Source organism: Sarcophilus harrisii, chromosome 3 (assembly GCF_902635505.1).
Source record: "Sarcophilus harrisii chromosome 3, mSarHar1.11, whole genome shotgun sequence".
In the NCBI taxonomy this organism is placed as follows: domain Eukaryota; kingdom Metazoa; phylum Chordata; class Mammalia; order Dasyuromorphia; family Dasyuridae; genus Sarcophilus; species Sarcophilus harrisii.
Genome location: NC_045428.1, coordinates 595,562,121 through 595,575,493, shown reverse-complemented (window position 1 = coordinate 595,575,493; position 13,373 = coordinate 595,562,121). Strand labels below are relative to the sequence as shown.

At 55.1% G+C, this 13,373-nt stretch overlaps 2 protein-coding genes across 2 annotated transcripts in view; one reads left to right on the top strand and one right to left on the bottom strand.

Annotated features, from left to right (window-relative positions):
• Window positions 1–4,458, top strand: part of SPACA6 (sperm acrosome associated 6) — a 34,734-nt gene extending 30,276 nt beyond the window's left edge. The window contains exons 5-9 of the mRNA XM_031963286.1: window positions 263–340; window positions 627–730; window positions 1,583–1,739; window positions 1,863–2,073; window positions 2,324–4,458. Coding sequence (XP_031819146.1) covers window positions 263–340; window positions 627–730; window positions 1,583–1,739; window positions 1,863–2,073; window positions 2,324–2,354 — 581 coding nt within the window. The 3' untranslated portion in view covers window positions 2,355–4,458. The remainder of the gene's footprint in view (window positions 1–262; window positions 341–626; window positions 731–1,582; window positions 1,740–1,862; window positions 2,074–2,323) is intronic.
• An 86-nt stretch (window positions 4,459–4,544) lies between these two features.
• On the bottom strand, window positions 4,545–12,849 carry HAS1 (hyaluronan synthase 1). Its single transcript, XM_031963285.1, has 5 exons — window positions 11,710–12,849; window positions 10,306–11,001; window positions 9,487–9,712; window positions 8,538–8,670; window positions 4,545–5,736 (listed from the first exon to the last, which is right to left on the bottom strand). The coding sequence occupies exons 1-5, from the start codon at window positions 11,716–11,718 to the stop codon at window positions 5,061–5,063; spliced, it is 1,740 nt and encodes a 579-aa protein (XP_031819145.1). The 5' UTR covers window positions 11,719–12,849; the 3' UTR covers window positions 4,545–5,060.
• Window positions 12,850–13,373: the final 524 nt, after the last annotated feature.

Genomic DNA, 13,373 nt, shown 5'->3' with positions numbered 1-13,373 from the left:
AGGAAGGTTTAGGGGTGGGTTTTTTTTTTTTTTATCCTCCGGGAAAGGCTGAGGTAAAGCTCCGGTGCGATTCTATGACGTCTCCCCAACCATGAAGGGCGGAGCCTGGGCCAAAGTGGCCAATAGGAGGGCGGGAGGTTGGACTGAGCCTGGATTGGGCCAATGAGACTGGTGGAAGGAGGGAGGAGGAGGGACTCCGGACCGTTAGGGCTGGGCGCTGCGGAGCGAGCAGTGTCCTCTCTGCTACCCCTCCCCCCAAAAGGGTTCCAGGAGCTGGCCCGACTCTTCTTCTGCAACTCGTGCGCTGCCCATGACTGTGACCTTCCGCTGGACTGCCCGAGTAGGGGGCGGGGCCGGGAGGCGATTCGGGGGCGGGGCCGTGCCTTCCACCTCGGAGGGGGGCGGGACTTGGAGAGATAATAAGGGCGGGGCCAAAATTTTAATGTAGGGGTGGAGCCAGGGGCGGGGCCCCTGAGTTTTAGATGGGCACGGAGCCCGACGATTCCGTGGGGGCGGGGCCAGAAGAGTCCGGGTTCAAGAGCATTTTTATGAAGATGGAGGGAGCTTTGTGGAGAATTCCAAGTGGGTGGGCTGGGTTTTTAGGCAGAACTCGACCCCCTCCCCAGTCAAGGACTTGCTGGTGCGAGCGGGAGGCCAGGCTGCCTTCTCCTGCTCCGTGTCTTTCTCCACTCCCTTGGAGGTGACCTATGCCTGGATGTTTGCGGGGAACGTGAGTGTCTCCGAGTGTAATTGGTGGGGGGAGGGGCATATCTGAACCTAACTCGAAGCCCCAGCCGCCTCCTTTCTCTCGCTTCTCTTTCACAAACTAATTCCTAGAAAAAAAAAAAAAAATCTGCTTCTGTCTCCTTGTTCAAATTCTCATTCTCTTTGGATTCTCCCTCACCCTTCCATCCCCTCTATCTCCATTCCTTCATCTCCCTTCCCCTATTCATTCCCCACCTAATCTCTGTTTTTCTCCATTCCCAACCCAATCCTCCTTTCTCTGTCTTCATTCATCCCTTCATCCTTATCTCTCCATTGGTCCATCCCCCTACCTTCCTTCCTTCCTCATTCCCATCCTCACTTGCACCCCTTCATTCCTATTCCTTTATCCGTTCATCCTCTGACCTTCCATCTCTCCCATTCCCTCTCATCCCCATCCTCATTTACATCCCTTCATCCGTATCCCTCCATCTTGACCATCCCCATCTTCACTTGCATCCCTTCATCCCTATCCCTCCTTCTGTCCATCCCCTGACTTTGCATCTCTCCCATTCCCATCCTAGCTTCCTTCCTCATCCCCATCCTCACTTGCATCCCTTCATCCCTGTCCCTGCATCTTGTCCATCCCCATCCTCGCTTGACCCCTTCTCCGTATCCCTCCATCTGTCCATCCCCTGACTTTGCATCTCTCCCATTCCCATCCCAGCTTCCTTCCCCATCCCCTACCAGATTCATCCCCCCTGGGAAGCTGACTTTTCTCTCCCCTCCCTCTACGCCCCTCCCGTTTCTGCCTCCCGTGTCCCTGATTGTGTTCCTCAGGCCTCTGCCTGAGGGCCCCCTCCTCCCTTCCCACCCTCAGATCCGAACCCGGGACCTCTCCTACTTCCGGGTTTTGCCACGAGCCCAGGATGTGTTTGCGCGGATCCGGCCGGTTCGGCCCTCGCACCGCGGGACTTTCTCCTGCCTCATTAGCTTCGACCAGCAACGCCTGGCGCGCCTGTTCTTCTTCCTCAATGGTGAGGCCGAGGCTGAGGCGGGCCGCTGCCGGGCAGGGGCGGGGAGGGGTGGGCCGGGTTCCGGAGGAGCAGGCCGGAGGGAGAGAACGGCTCGCGGCTCGCCCCCACCCCGTGTGTCCCCAGTGACTGCAGGGAAACCGCAGGTCGAATTAGGCCTGCAGACCATATTCGGGATGGTGCTGAAGGCAAGAGGCTCCAAGGCAGACTGTCCCGAGCCCTGGAGGCCGAGCTTCTCCGCGCTGCTGGCTCACCCTCGGGCCCTGACCACCAGAAACCTGTGCCTGCTTGGGCTGGCGGCTGGCCTGGGCGCCACGACCCTCATCCTGCTGGGCATGTGAGTCACCCCTGCCCGAGAACCCAGGAGGCCGGCTCCCCGCAGGCCCGCCTCAGCGGGGCCCCCAGGACAACCACTGGGACCCACCGCGCACCCCAAGGGACCCACCGAGCACCCCAAGGGACCCAGGCTTCTGGGCTGACTAAGGGCGGCCTTGATTTCTGGCCTCTGAGACCCAAACTGGCTGTGGCGAACTCCTGCCCTGTGGCGATAGGTTAAGAGCGCCTTTCTCCCTGCTTCACTCCGCCAGGTTGCTGTATCGTTGTTGTTCCGAATGCTAAAGGGCCCGTCCTCTTCATCCTGTATCCTCCACTCACCCCAATAAAGCTATTTCAAACCCAAGGCAGTCCAGGTTCCTAGGATCAAAGTTACAGTGCGGCGGCCCAAGGCTAAGGCACCTAAAGCGTGCTAGGGGAGGGGAAGGTCTGGAACATCCCGTTAGAAGGTAAACTCCCAGAACCTTCAGCCCTGCGCCTGGCACGTAGTAGGAGGTTAACTGATACCGCTGCCCAACCCCTTTCCTTCTGGAGCTCACCCGTAAAAAAGCACCATCACAAAAAGTCCTCGGAGATTGAAACACAACTCTACGAACACACAAGTTTTAGGCAGCCCTGGAAAGTCCTTCCTAGGCGAGCCGATGGCTCGCCCCAGTGCACCCAGGAAACCCTCACCCTCCTAAAACCAGATTTAGAACCACAAGGGATCCCACAGGTCATCTTCTCTCATCCAGCCTCTTTTACAGATGGGGAAACTGAGGCCCAGAGGGCGTGGCAGAGAGGAGATAAAAGCCCGGGTTCTCGTACTCTGAATCGGGCTCTAGACACATGGCAACACACTGTCTCCAGGTTTAAAGACAAATGGAGAGGAGAGATTCCGGACAGGCAGCCGGAGGCGACCTGGGTTCTCAATCCGAAGCCCTCCCCTGAACAGCCTGAGTAACTTGGGTCGAATTTTTTTCCTCCCTCTTGGCTCTTTCCGCTATAAAAGTGTCTGGAACGTGAGCGGCTTGGGCTCCGGGAGCTCCCGGTTCTGACTCCAGGCTTCCCAGAACTCTCCTCTCCTATTCCGCTGCCGCCTGAAAAGGGTTAATTCAATCTCGGAAGGGAGCAGCAGCCGGGAAACGCGATTGCGCAATGTTACTAGCGGGAGGGGGGACGAGACTTAAGGGGCTGAGGCTGGGAGCAAAGCCAGGAGCCTCCCTTCTCGCGCACGCGCAGTCGTTATTCAAGGTTAACCCTTTCTTTGCCTTACGGGTGAGTGCTGCGGTTCTGTCTCTGGATGCGTGAGGAGAATGCTGAAGCCGTGCTTGGATGGAGATGCGGATTCGGGGGAGCCATAGCAACGAGGATCTCAAAGGCTGCCGGCCTCTTTTTTGGGGGGGGGAGGGGGAACGATGCTACATTTGGAGTCAGTAGATCTCGGGTCGAATCTCAGTCTTTCATTCGCTGTCTTAGTTTCTGGAAAATGGGGAGTAGATTCCGGGGCTCGAAATCTATTGTTCATCCCCAAATTTTGCCTCTCACTGGCTGATGGTCCCGTGAGCCGCACAACTGTCCCCTGACCTGCATGCTTGGAGGGAACTTCCGAGCCCAGAAAATGCCAGGTCCAGAAGTCATTTGCCAAATGGGGAAGGAAATGAGTTAGGAGGACACTCGGCACGCCTCTGGAGGGGGTTCAAACCCCCTCCTCTTGCAGAGGGACCTCTTGCAGAGAGGGACATCGAGACTTGACAGGCCCCAAAGCTGGCCTGCCTTGGTGGGGGCGGGGTGGAGGGGGAGAGAGGTACCGCCAACTCCCTCGGGTTAGGTAACCGATTGTTGGCTCCATACTCGGCATCTCTTCCAATGACCCCCGGCGTCTCTGGAGCCGATAACTCCATAGATTCTCCGGAGGAATTCCGGGAGACGAGAGAAATCCCTGAGGTGTCAATCCCTCAGCCCCGCTCCCCTTCCTCAGGTATCCAGACCCCTCCCACTTCCTCAGAGACCCAGGAATTCTAATGCCCCAGTCCCAGGCCAGTCGATCAATCAAACCACCGCAGACCAGGTCGGAAAATAAATAAAACTCTTTATTGCTCTTTGAGTGGATGCGAATTAAATAAGGTTCAGAGTCAGAGGCCACCGTGGTCTCTTCACCCCCTGTGGACAGAAGACACCCCTTCGGCCCAATAAATACCCCCTTTCCCTCAAGACACTGGCGTCTCCAAGCTAGCCCAGTGCGGCTAATGAAACTACAATTCTTGGCTCCTCGGTTAGCTGCAAGGTTTGCTGGGAATTGTAGTGTTCGTTTCCAGACACAAAGAACACGAAGGGCTCAAAGAGGGACCCTGGAAGCCCCTTCCATCTCTGACACATCCCAGAGCTCTATGAAAAGAACTTAAATATGCGTCACAGCTGGAAAAAACTCTAGGAGCGTGTCCGGTCTAACCCTTACCCTTACCCTCCACTTTACAGCTAACACCTAAAATCAAAAAAGGAAATCTCAAGCGCCAATCCCTGAGCTGTACTACCCCATGCCCAAAGTTTTTCTAGAAGAGAAAGCTGGGGCCAAGGAGGGCAAGTGACCTCCAAGCCGCACATTTAGTCAGGCGGTTGGGCTGACTGACCCCGGAGCCCCAGCACCCAGCTGCCTAGTGGATGAAAGGAGATTCAAAGGATCATAGCCTTGGTGCCCGAAGAGCCTTCGGAGATCTAGTCCGAGCCCGTGCCCTCCCATGTGAGCAGCTGAGTCTGCCCTCCTTTAGATCAGGAATCAGAAGCCGGGAGACTGGGGATGATTTGTCCAGAAAGGAAGAAGCAGGTCGGGTCACCAGATTTTAGTGCTGGAAGGAACCGTTTGAGATCCCCTCCTTGGTCCAACGTGCTCATTTTACGCAAGAAAACTGAGGCCCTGAGGTAAAATGACTAGTCCCAAATCCCCTTGGGACCGGACCTAGGTCCTCGGAGTTCCAGTCTCGCGGCCCCGGGGAGTGCCTCGCCGAGGGGCTGTCACACGGACACCCGGTAGCCCCCAGCCCTGGGCCGGCAGAGCCTGCGGACTCCCCCCCAGTAGAGAGCCATCATGAGCGCCCAGTAAGCCACGTAGGCGGCGGCTCCGACGGCCAGGTAGCGCGCCTCGGTCCTGCGCGCCTCGCTGCTCCAGTCGGCGCGGGCCTCGTGGATCACGCTGCGCAGCAGGCCGCCGAGCAGCAGCGCGGCCCAGATGGCCAGCGGCAGGGCCGGCGCGTAGTTGGCGGCCAGGCGCCGGCGGCCCGAGGTGCCCCAGCCGCTCTGGTTCATGGTGAGCAGCGCCAGGAACTTGGCGGGCAGGAGGCCGCCCATGTAGAGGGGCGCGTAGAGCGAGAGCAGCAGCATCCGCGGCGAGCCCCGCAGCCAGGCCGCGAAGGCCGCCTTGGCCGCCGCCACGCCCTGCACGCACAGCAGCACCCAGAGCAGCGCCCACGGGGAGCCGGCGTAGAAGAGCCGCAGCACCGTGGCCGCCACGAAGAAGGGGAAGAGGCCGGACACCACGGCCTCGTAGGTCATCCACGCGTGGTGCCGGTGCCACCACAGGGCGTTGTACAGCCACTCGCGGAAGTAGGACTTGGACCAGCGCGTCTGCTGGCTCAGCCAGCGCAGGAAGGACGCCGGCGTCTCCGAGTAGCAGCGGGACAGCGACGTGTACCTGCAGGGACGGAGGATGCTCGTCTCCACCGCCCAGCCTGGCTCCCGCTCGGCCAGCGCCGGGCTGGCTGTGGGGAGGGAAGCGAGCTCCTGCGGGGGAGCCTGCCGCCCGTGCAGGCAGCCCCGAGGGAGGGCTGAGCACCGAGACCGTAAGTGACTTACGGGGTCGTACAGCCCGGAGGAACTTAAACCCAGGTCCCCCTGGCCCAAGCTTAGACCCGCGTTCCAAGCTACCTCTGACGTGGTGTCTGTGCCCCCCTTATCCTCTCAGTGCTCTAGGCTACTCTAACACTATAAGTTGCCCAAGGATGCCTTTCTTTCATAATTCGTTTCTTTCATAAATTTTTGACAAGTCTGGCCAGGGCGTGCAGGACATCCCGTACAGGGCCCAGGCGGAAGAGGGATTGCCTAAAGTCCTGCAGGGTGGGTGACATGGAGCATCAGGACCCAGAACGTAAGAGGCAACTGGGTGGTGACATGGAGCCTCAGAACATGAGTCAGCCGGATGGAAAATCCCCGGGGCTAGTCCATCAGTCTCCACCTGCTACAGCCACTGCACAGGGACACCAAGCTGGGGCTACAATTGACCAGGAGGAGGCCAGCGGGCCTGATTGCCCTTGAGATAAGGCAGTGAATGCGGATGATCTCTGGGATTTCTCCCTGAAACAAGGTCCTATCTATTAAAGCTCAGATGTTTCAGATGATGGCCTGTGGTTTCCAGACATAGAATATCTCAGCCTTCAGAGAGCGTCAGAAAGGGGAAGGCTCCGGGAGGAAGTATGTATACACAGTACATCATCCTCCCCAAAATAGACAAATATCACCAAAGATAAAAAGATTCAACTGAGCTTACGCATGAATAAAAGAACACAGGCCAGTCAGATAAGGAGATGAGGGGAAGCCTCCCTAAACCAGCAGCATCCAGGCAAAGTGGAGAAATCTCGAGGAAAACCCACAACATGTTGGCTGAACTCCTTGAAGATCTTTAAGAGTCCCATAAAATGAGAAGTCAGAAAAAGGCTAGGCTTTGGGTCACTGAAGTATCTAAGCAGCTAGAGAGTGGAGTGGGATAGACTGCCAGACTTGGAGTTACTAGCTGTGGGATTCTGGACTGCCTCCGTTTCTTGATCTGTAAAATGGGGGTGATAACAGCACCCACATCCCAAGGTTGTTTTGAGGGTCCGATGAGTTAATATTTGTATAAAGTGCTTTGCAAACCTAAAAACATTTTTACAAATGTTATTATTCTTATTATCTGAACATCAAAGCAAGCCCGGGGAACGCTATGGACTAAGTTTACTTTGCTTTTAGGAGAACATTTAATAAAATCTTTCTTATTAAGGAAAGGCTGGCGAGAGATGGAGCAGTTGAAAATATGATTAAATAAGTTAAAAACTTGGTTGAACAGTATGACCCAAGATTAATGATTTAATATCCGTCTAGAGAGGGTCCCTCCTGGAGGACTCCAAGGATCTGGAGTTAGATTATAAAACCATATAAACCATTATTTGGTTTTACATTTTTCTCAATACTTTGGATAAAGATGATAATAAATGATAATCATAATCACCGTAATAACACCTATCATTTCTATAGCACTTGAAAGTTTGCAAGCACTGTACAAATTTCATTTTATCTTGAAAATGACTCTCAGATAGAGATGCTCTCATTATCTTCCCTTAAAAGATGAGAAAATGGTGACAGTCAAGATTAAGTGATTGGCAGTCACGAAGCTCAGAAGTTTCCGAGCTGAATGTACAGCATCATTTTCGAATTTATAAAGCTGGGAGAAATAGCTAGCTTGTTGTATGGCGGAGTCAGAGTTGACCGCCTTAGAGGTTAGAATAATGGACCACATTTAATAAGACAGAATTTAGTAGAGATACGTGTCAAGTTTTAGGATTGAGGGTTCAAAAATTCACCCTCCCAAGTACAAGATGAGGATGATGTAGCCGGACTATGGTCATCCCAAAAGATTTGAGTTTTTAAGGAGCTGCAAACATAGTGTGAGTCATCTCTGTACTAGTCCCAAAGAAAACTAACGGGATCTCAGAAAGGATGAGATCTGAGAAAGGCAGAGTGGGAAGGACTGGAGGACGGTCTTGCCCTCAATCAGACCCCATCTGATGGATTGTGCTTGGAGCTTCATTTTTAGGAAGAACATTGACAGTGTCCAGGGAGAATGTCCAAGGAAGAAGTATCAGGACAGTAAAAGGTCTTGAGACCATGAAATAAAGAAAGTGGGATTTTTTTAATCTGAAGAACTGGGACAAGAAGGGCTGGGAAGGTATAAAAATTGGAATAGAAATTAGACTATTGTGCTTGGCTCCAAGGGACAGAGGGACAGACAGAAAATAAAGAGAATCAAATACTACTTAATCTCTCAATACATCAGTTACCCCATCTACAGAATGGGGTTGATGGTATTTGCTCTCCCTACCTCACAAGAGTGTGTCTAAGAAAGACTTTCATAACCCCTAAATCTCTCTTGAGATATGAGTTTTCTGGGTTATTATTATATCACTTTGCATAACCCACCTTGACATCTTCTACTTCACCAGCCCATGTGACCCACTCTACTCCCATATGGTAAAGCGCATCCTGCCTTGTGAACACTGGGTTCCGTCACCCATTTGTCCTTTTCCACAGCTTAGCTAATTGGTGATAAACCTTAATAGAATTCATCCATTCCCCTACCTAGCCACTTACTATGGCCCGTTTCCCTCAACAGCATTTAAAATATCCCACGATTCACCCGCCCCTCTTCCCTAACCCTAGGACGCTCCCCAGCTTTCTCCTTACTTGGTAGCGTAGCCCATACTGAGCATTCGGTTGGTGAGATGGCGGTCATCCCCAAAAGTGCAGTGGGTGCCCAGGAACTTCTGGTTGTACCAGGCCTCCAGGAACTGCTGCAGCAAGTCGTTCCTGTACAGACCTGCCAGATGCCGAGAGAGCTCCGTAAGCACACAGTAAGCCCATTTACCAACCCAGTCCTCAATTCCCTATCTCTCCCCTATCACCAATATCCTACCTCCATTCTCACCTCTGTCCCAGTCCCCAGACCCAACGCCGTGCCATCCCCAGGGACGACCTTGATTATCTCAACCATCCCCATCCTCATCTTCACCTCTGTCTTTATCCTCATTTCTATCCCCCTTCTGTCCCCACAACCATCATCCCTATTCCGATTCGCTTCTCCATCCCCATGGCCAAGATCCTCTCTAGCTCTTTCAAAAACATTATTGCCCTCCCTCGCTTCATCTCTATCAATATCTCTCCCCTTATTCCCAATTTTATCCAATCCTCTATTCCTATTCCCTTCTCCAATCCCATGGCCAAGATCATCTCTAGCCCTTTAAAAGCATTATTGCCCTCCCTAGCCTCTATCAGTATCTCTGTCCATATTATTCCCGTTTTTATCTGGTCCTCTTAGCCGTGATTACCCCCATCCCATCCCCATTTCCATCCTGTCCCTATGCTCTTGCTCTTCCTAACTTTACCCTCACCTCACCCCTCACTCTCCATTCTCAACTCCAGCCCCAGACTTACCCCTTCCTCCCTCCCCAAGCTTAACCCCTGCCCCTCTCCTCATCACCCCTGCCCCATTAGCCTCCCTCTCCCCCTCCCCCGCTCTCCTTCATATCTACGCTCATCCCTGACCCTATCCCACCGCCCTCTCTACCCCAAGGTGGCCCATCTCTGCCCCTTTCTCTCTGGCCTCCAGAGCCCAAGGACACCCGACTGGACTCACCGAGAGGCCCACTGACACAAGACACACATCGGAAGTAGCTCTGGCAGGCTCGCTCCACGTTGAAGGCCACCCAGTACCTGAGACTGCTCAGGAAGCTGACCCAGGAGTCCAGAGGATTGAGGATCCGGACGTCCCCGCCCACGGCCCCGACGGTCCCGTCTTCGTCCAGCACTCGGGACAACTCCAGCAGGGCCCTGGGATCCAGCCGGGTGTCTGAGTCACACACCTAGGGCCGAATCACAGGGTGAGGCTGGAGCAGCGGGAGGCTGGGAGGGCCAGGGAAGGCGGCCTCCGCCACATGAAAGTACTAAGGGTGCCGGGAATCTGGGGGTTCAGGGAGGCTCAGGAATCATAGGGGCTCAAAGGGGGATTCAGAAGGTTTGCTATTAGGGATCCAAAGGGGTCGGTGTCAGCAGAGTTAGGGGGCCGATTGGGGGGGCTAGCCTCAGAGCCCCCAGCAGTCCCTGACCCACATATAGTCCACATAAAAGTATTAAGGGTGCCGGGAATCTGGGCTTCTAGGGGGTTCAGGAATCAGAAAGGCTCAAAGGGGGATTCAGAAGGTTTGATATTAGGGCCCCAAAGGGGTCACAGCAGAGTTAGGGGGCCAGGGCTAGCCTCAGAGCCCCCAGCAGTCCCTGACCTACATGTAGGCCACATAAAAGTATTAAGGGTGCTGGGAATCGGAGGTTCAGAGGGGCTCAGGAATCAGAGGGGCTCAAAGGGGGATTCAGAAGGTTTGATATTAGGGCCCCAAAGGGGTCACAGCAGAGTTGGGCCGATTGGGGGTTAGCCTCGGAGTCCCCAGCAGTCCCTTACCTGCACGTAGTCCACAGATTCCCCGAGGGCCTTGAAGGCCGTGTACATGACCTCTCGCTTTCCGCCCCAGCGCTGAGCCACGCACACGCACCGATGGCTCCGGACCAGCGCCTCCACGGTCAGCCGGCCCGGATCCTCAGCCTCCACCTCCACGTAGCCGCCGGCCTCCACCTCCCCGGCTTTGTCCCCCGACACCTGGGGGGCCCAGGGCTGGTGGTAGTTGCCCTCCCACACGTAGGTGGCGGGACCCTCCGCCTCGAAGACTTCCCGGAACATCTCCACCATGTACATGTCCTCCTCGCGGTTGCCGTCCACGACCAGGAGCACCCGCAGGCGCTCCCGGGGGTACTGCAGGGCCCGGGCGGACAGCAGGCACTGCCGCAGGTAGTCGGGGTCCTCCTGGTAGGCGGAGATGGTCAGCGCCACCCTGCGCGAGCACGCGGGCTTGCCCTGGGCCGCCCGGCTGGCCACGCGCCGGTGCTCCAAGTAGGCAAAGAGGCTCTGGGCCACCAGGTGGGCCGAGAGGAAGGCCCCATAGAGGCCGAAGGCCAGGAGGCCGTAGTGGTCAGAGGCCAAGGGGACCCCCACGGCGTAGGCCCAGGTCATGCCCCCCAGGATCAGCAGGGCAAAGGCCACGGTCAGGAGCCGCCGGAGGGGGCCAGAGCACGCCCGACGGGGGCCGGGTTTGGGGGTGTCCTGTCACAGGGGGGAGAGGAAAAGTTAAATCGGATCTCAGGGATCACCCGGCCCTCCCCACCCCCAAATACATAAGGGGACCGGAGGCCCAACCAGGAGGGGAAAGGGAGCAGAGGGGCTGAGAAGAGGCCAGGAGCCTCCAGAGCTCCTTCTGAGTCCCCAAGGGCAGGGCCCTGTCCTCCTCCTCCAGCTCGGTCATCCCTTGCCCAGCCCAGAGAAAGTGGGCACAGAAGAGGAAGAAAAAGGGGGGCACTGGTTGTGATCTTCCCTAGGGTCCGGAGGCAGGAGCCTGGTTCTGGTTATAGGCCACCTCAGCCCGGGCTCAACCTTGTCCCACTTCCAGACCTCCTCAACCCACGGGGCCTTCCAGCCCCCCACGCTGGAAATGATGCCCCCGGCAGAGAGGGAAACTGAGGCAGTGCCCCCTCCCTGTCTTACGCTGAGACACACACACACACACACACACACACACACACACACACACAAATACATATACTAACACACATAAACGCACACACACATACATACATAGTCACACACACACAACTGACTGGGACCTCCCCAGCACTCTTGATCCAATTCAAATGAGCCAGGGTCACCACCCTTGAAGCCCGCACTCACACCGGCCGTGGGACCCACCCAGACCCTGCCCAGACCCCTCACACGCAGGGTGTGATAGCCCAGCCGCACGGACACTCACAAACCCACCTGCCCCATGTTCTTCGGGCTCCTTCCTCCCTGCCCTGAGTCTCTCTCTCTTCTTCGCCTGGTTTGTTGGGGGGGGCATTTGTAGTTGGGGGCTGACGTCAGTACTGGGCTGGGCCCCCTAGGTCTGAGGTCATGGCAGGAGCAACGGCCCCACCCGATTCCCGCTACTAGGCCCCCACCCGAACCCCCTTCCCAGCCTCCACTTCTACTCCCCGTCTCCAGCACCCCATTCTCGCCACTGAGACAGCTGTGTTATCTGCCTGTCTCTGGGGAGGGGAGGGGGGGATTGGGAAAAGGAATTCCCCGTCACTTCCTAACCTTCTAGCCTCCCTGGACAGTTATCCCTCCCCTTCTCCCCCCATATCCCATCTCTCCCTGTGTCCCCACACCTTCCTCTGTCTTCACATCTCCCCTTCCCCCAATATTTGCCATCTCTCCCTCCCTCCCCACATTTCCCATCTCTCCCTGTGTCCCCAACCTTTCTCTGTCTTCACATCTCCCCTTCCCCCCAATATTTGCCATCTCTCCCTCTCTCCCCATATTTCCCATCTCTTCCTGTGTCCCCAACCTTTCTCTGTCTTCACATCTCCCCTTCCCCCCAATATTTGCCATCTCTCCCTCCCTCCCCACATTTCCCATCTCTCCCTGTGTCCCCACACCTTCCTATCTCTCCCTTCTCCCATATTTGCCATCTCTTCTTGTCTTTCACCATCTTTTTCCAGCTCCCCAGCTCCCTGTCTCCTCACATGTTTTGTATCAGTCCCTGTCACTTCACAACTCCCCCGTATCTTCCTGTTGTTTTTTTTTTTCTAAACAGCCTTTCTATTTCCCTCCACCTTTCCAGATTTCTCTCTGGCTCTCTTCATCTCTTCATTTCTCTCTATTCTCAATCTCTCTCCACTTCTTTCCCTCTCTCTCCTCATCTTCTCCCCAACTCTCCTCATCTCCTTCATTTCTTTTCATTTCTCCTACCAACACTCCCCCCAAATCCCTTCCCATTTCTTCTCTGATTCTCCCTCTCCCCTTTCCCTTCTACTCCTTTCCCCCTTCCCTTTCTCCAGACAAGCCCCCTCCCCTTTTATGGATTACTGAAGTCCAGAATGATCTGAGATTGGCAATGGATGCTTCTTCAGCATATATTTGGAGCATTTTTGATGTGCAAAATACGGTGCTAAGAGGAAGAGAAAGAGGAAATAAGAACACTGTTGAGGGTGGCTGTGATCAAGGAAGAAAACAAATAACGGGGAGAAGGCAGAACCACTCAAACCTTTCCGTCCTACTGCTTTCCTGACCAGGCCAAATCCTCCTCAAATGGATAAGGACAAAAACAATGGCCACCAAGGGGTGGAAATGCAAGCTAGGGGAGGAGATGCTAAGATACCAAGGGTCTGAATGCCCTCAGTGAGTTCAGGTCACCCTCTTAAACAAACCAAATATCCAGGTACAGGAAGAACCACTGTCTCGGATTCCCAAAGGGCTTTTGATGAAGGAGCCTGGAGAAGGGGGGACCGCCACAGTACCAGACAAGAGCAAAGAGTTTCCTGATTTTGGGGAGCCAAATTATCATCGAAGGAATGGTGAACAAATTGTAGTGGATTCAGTGAGGATTCACGGAGAGCTTTCTAAGGGCCAGGCCCTCAAAGCCCAGGGTAGAAAAGGAAACG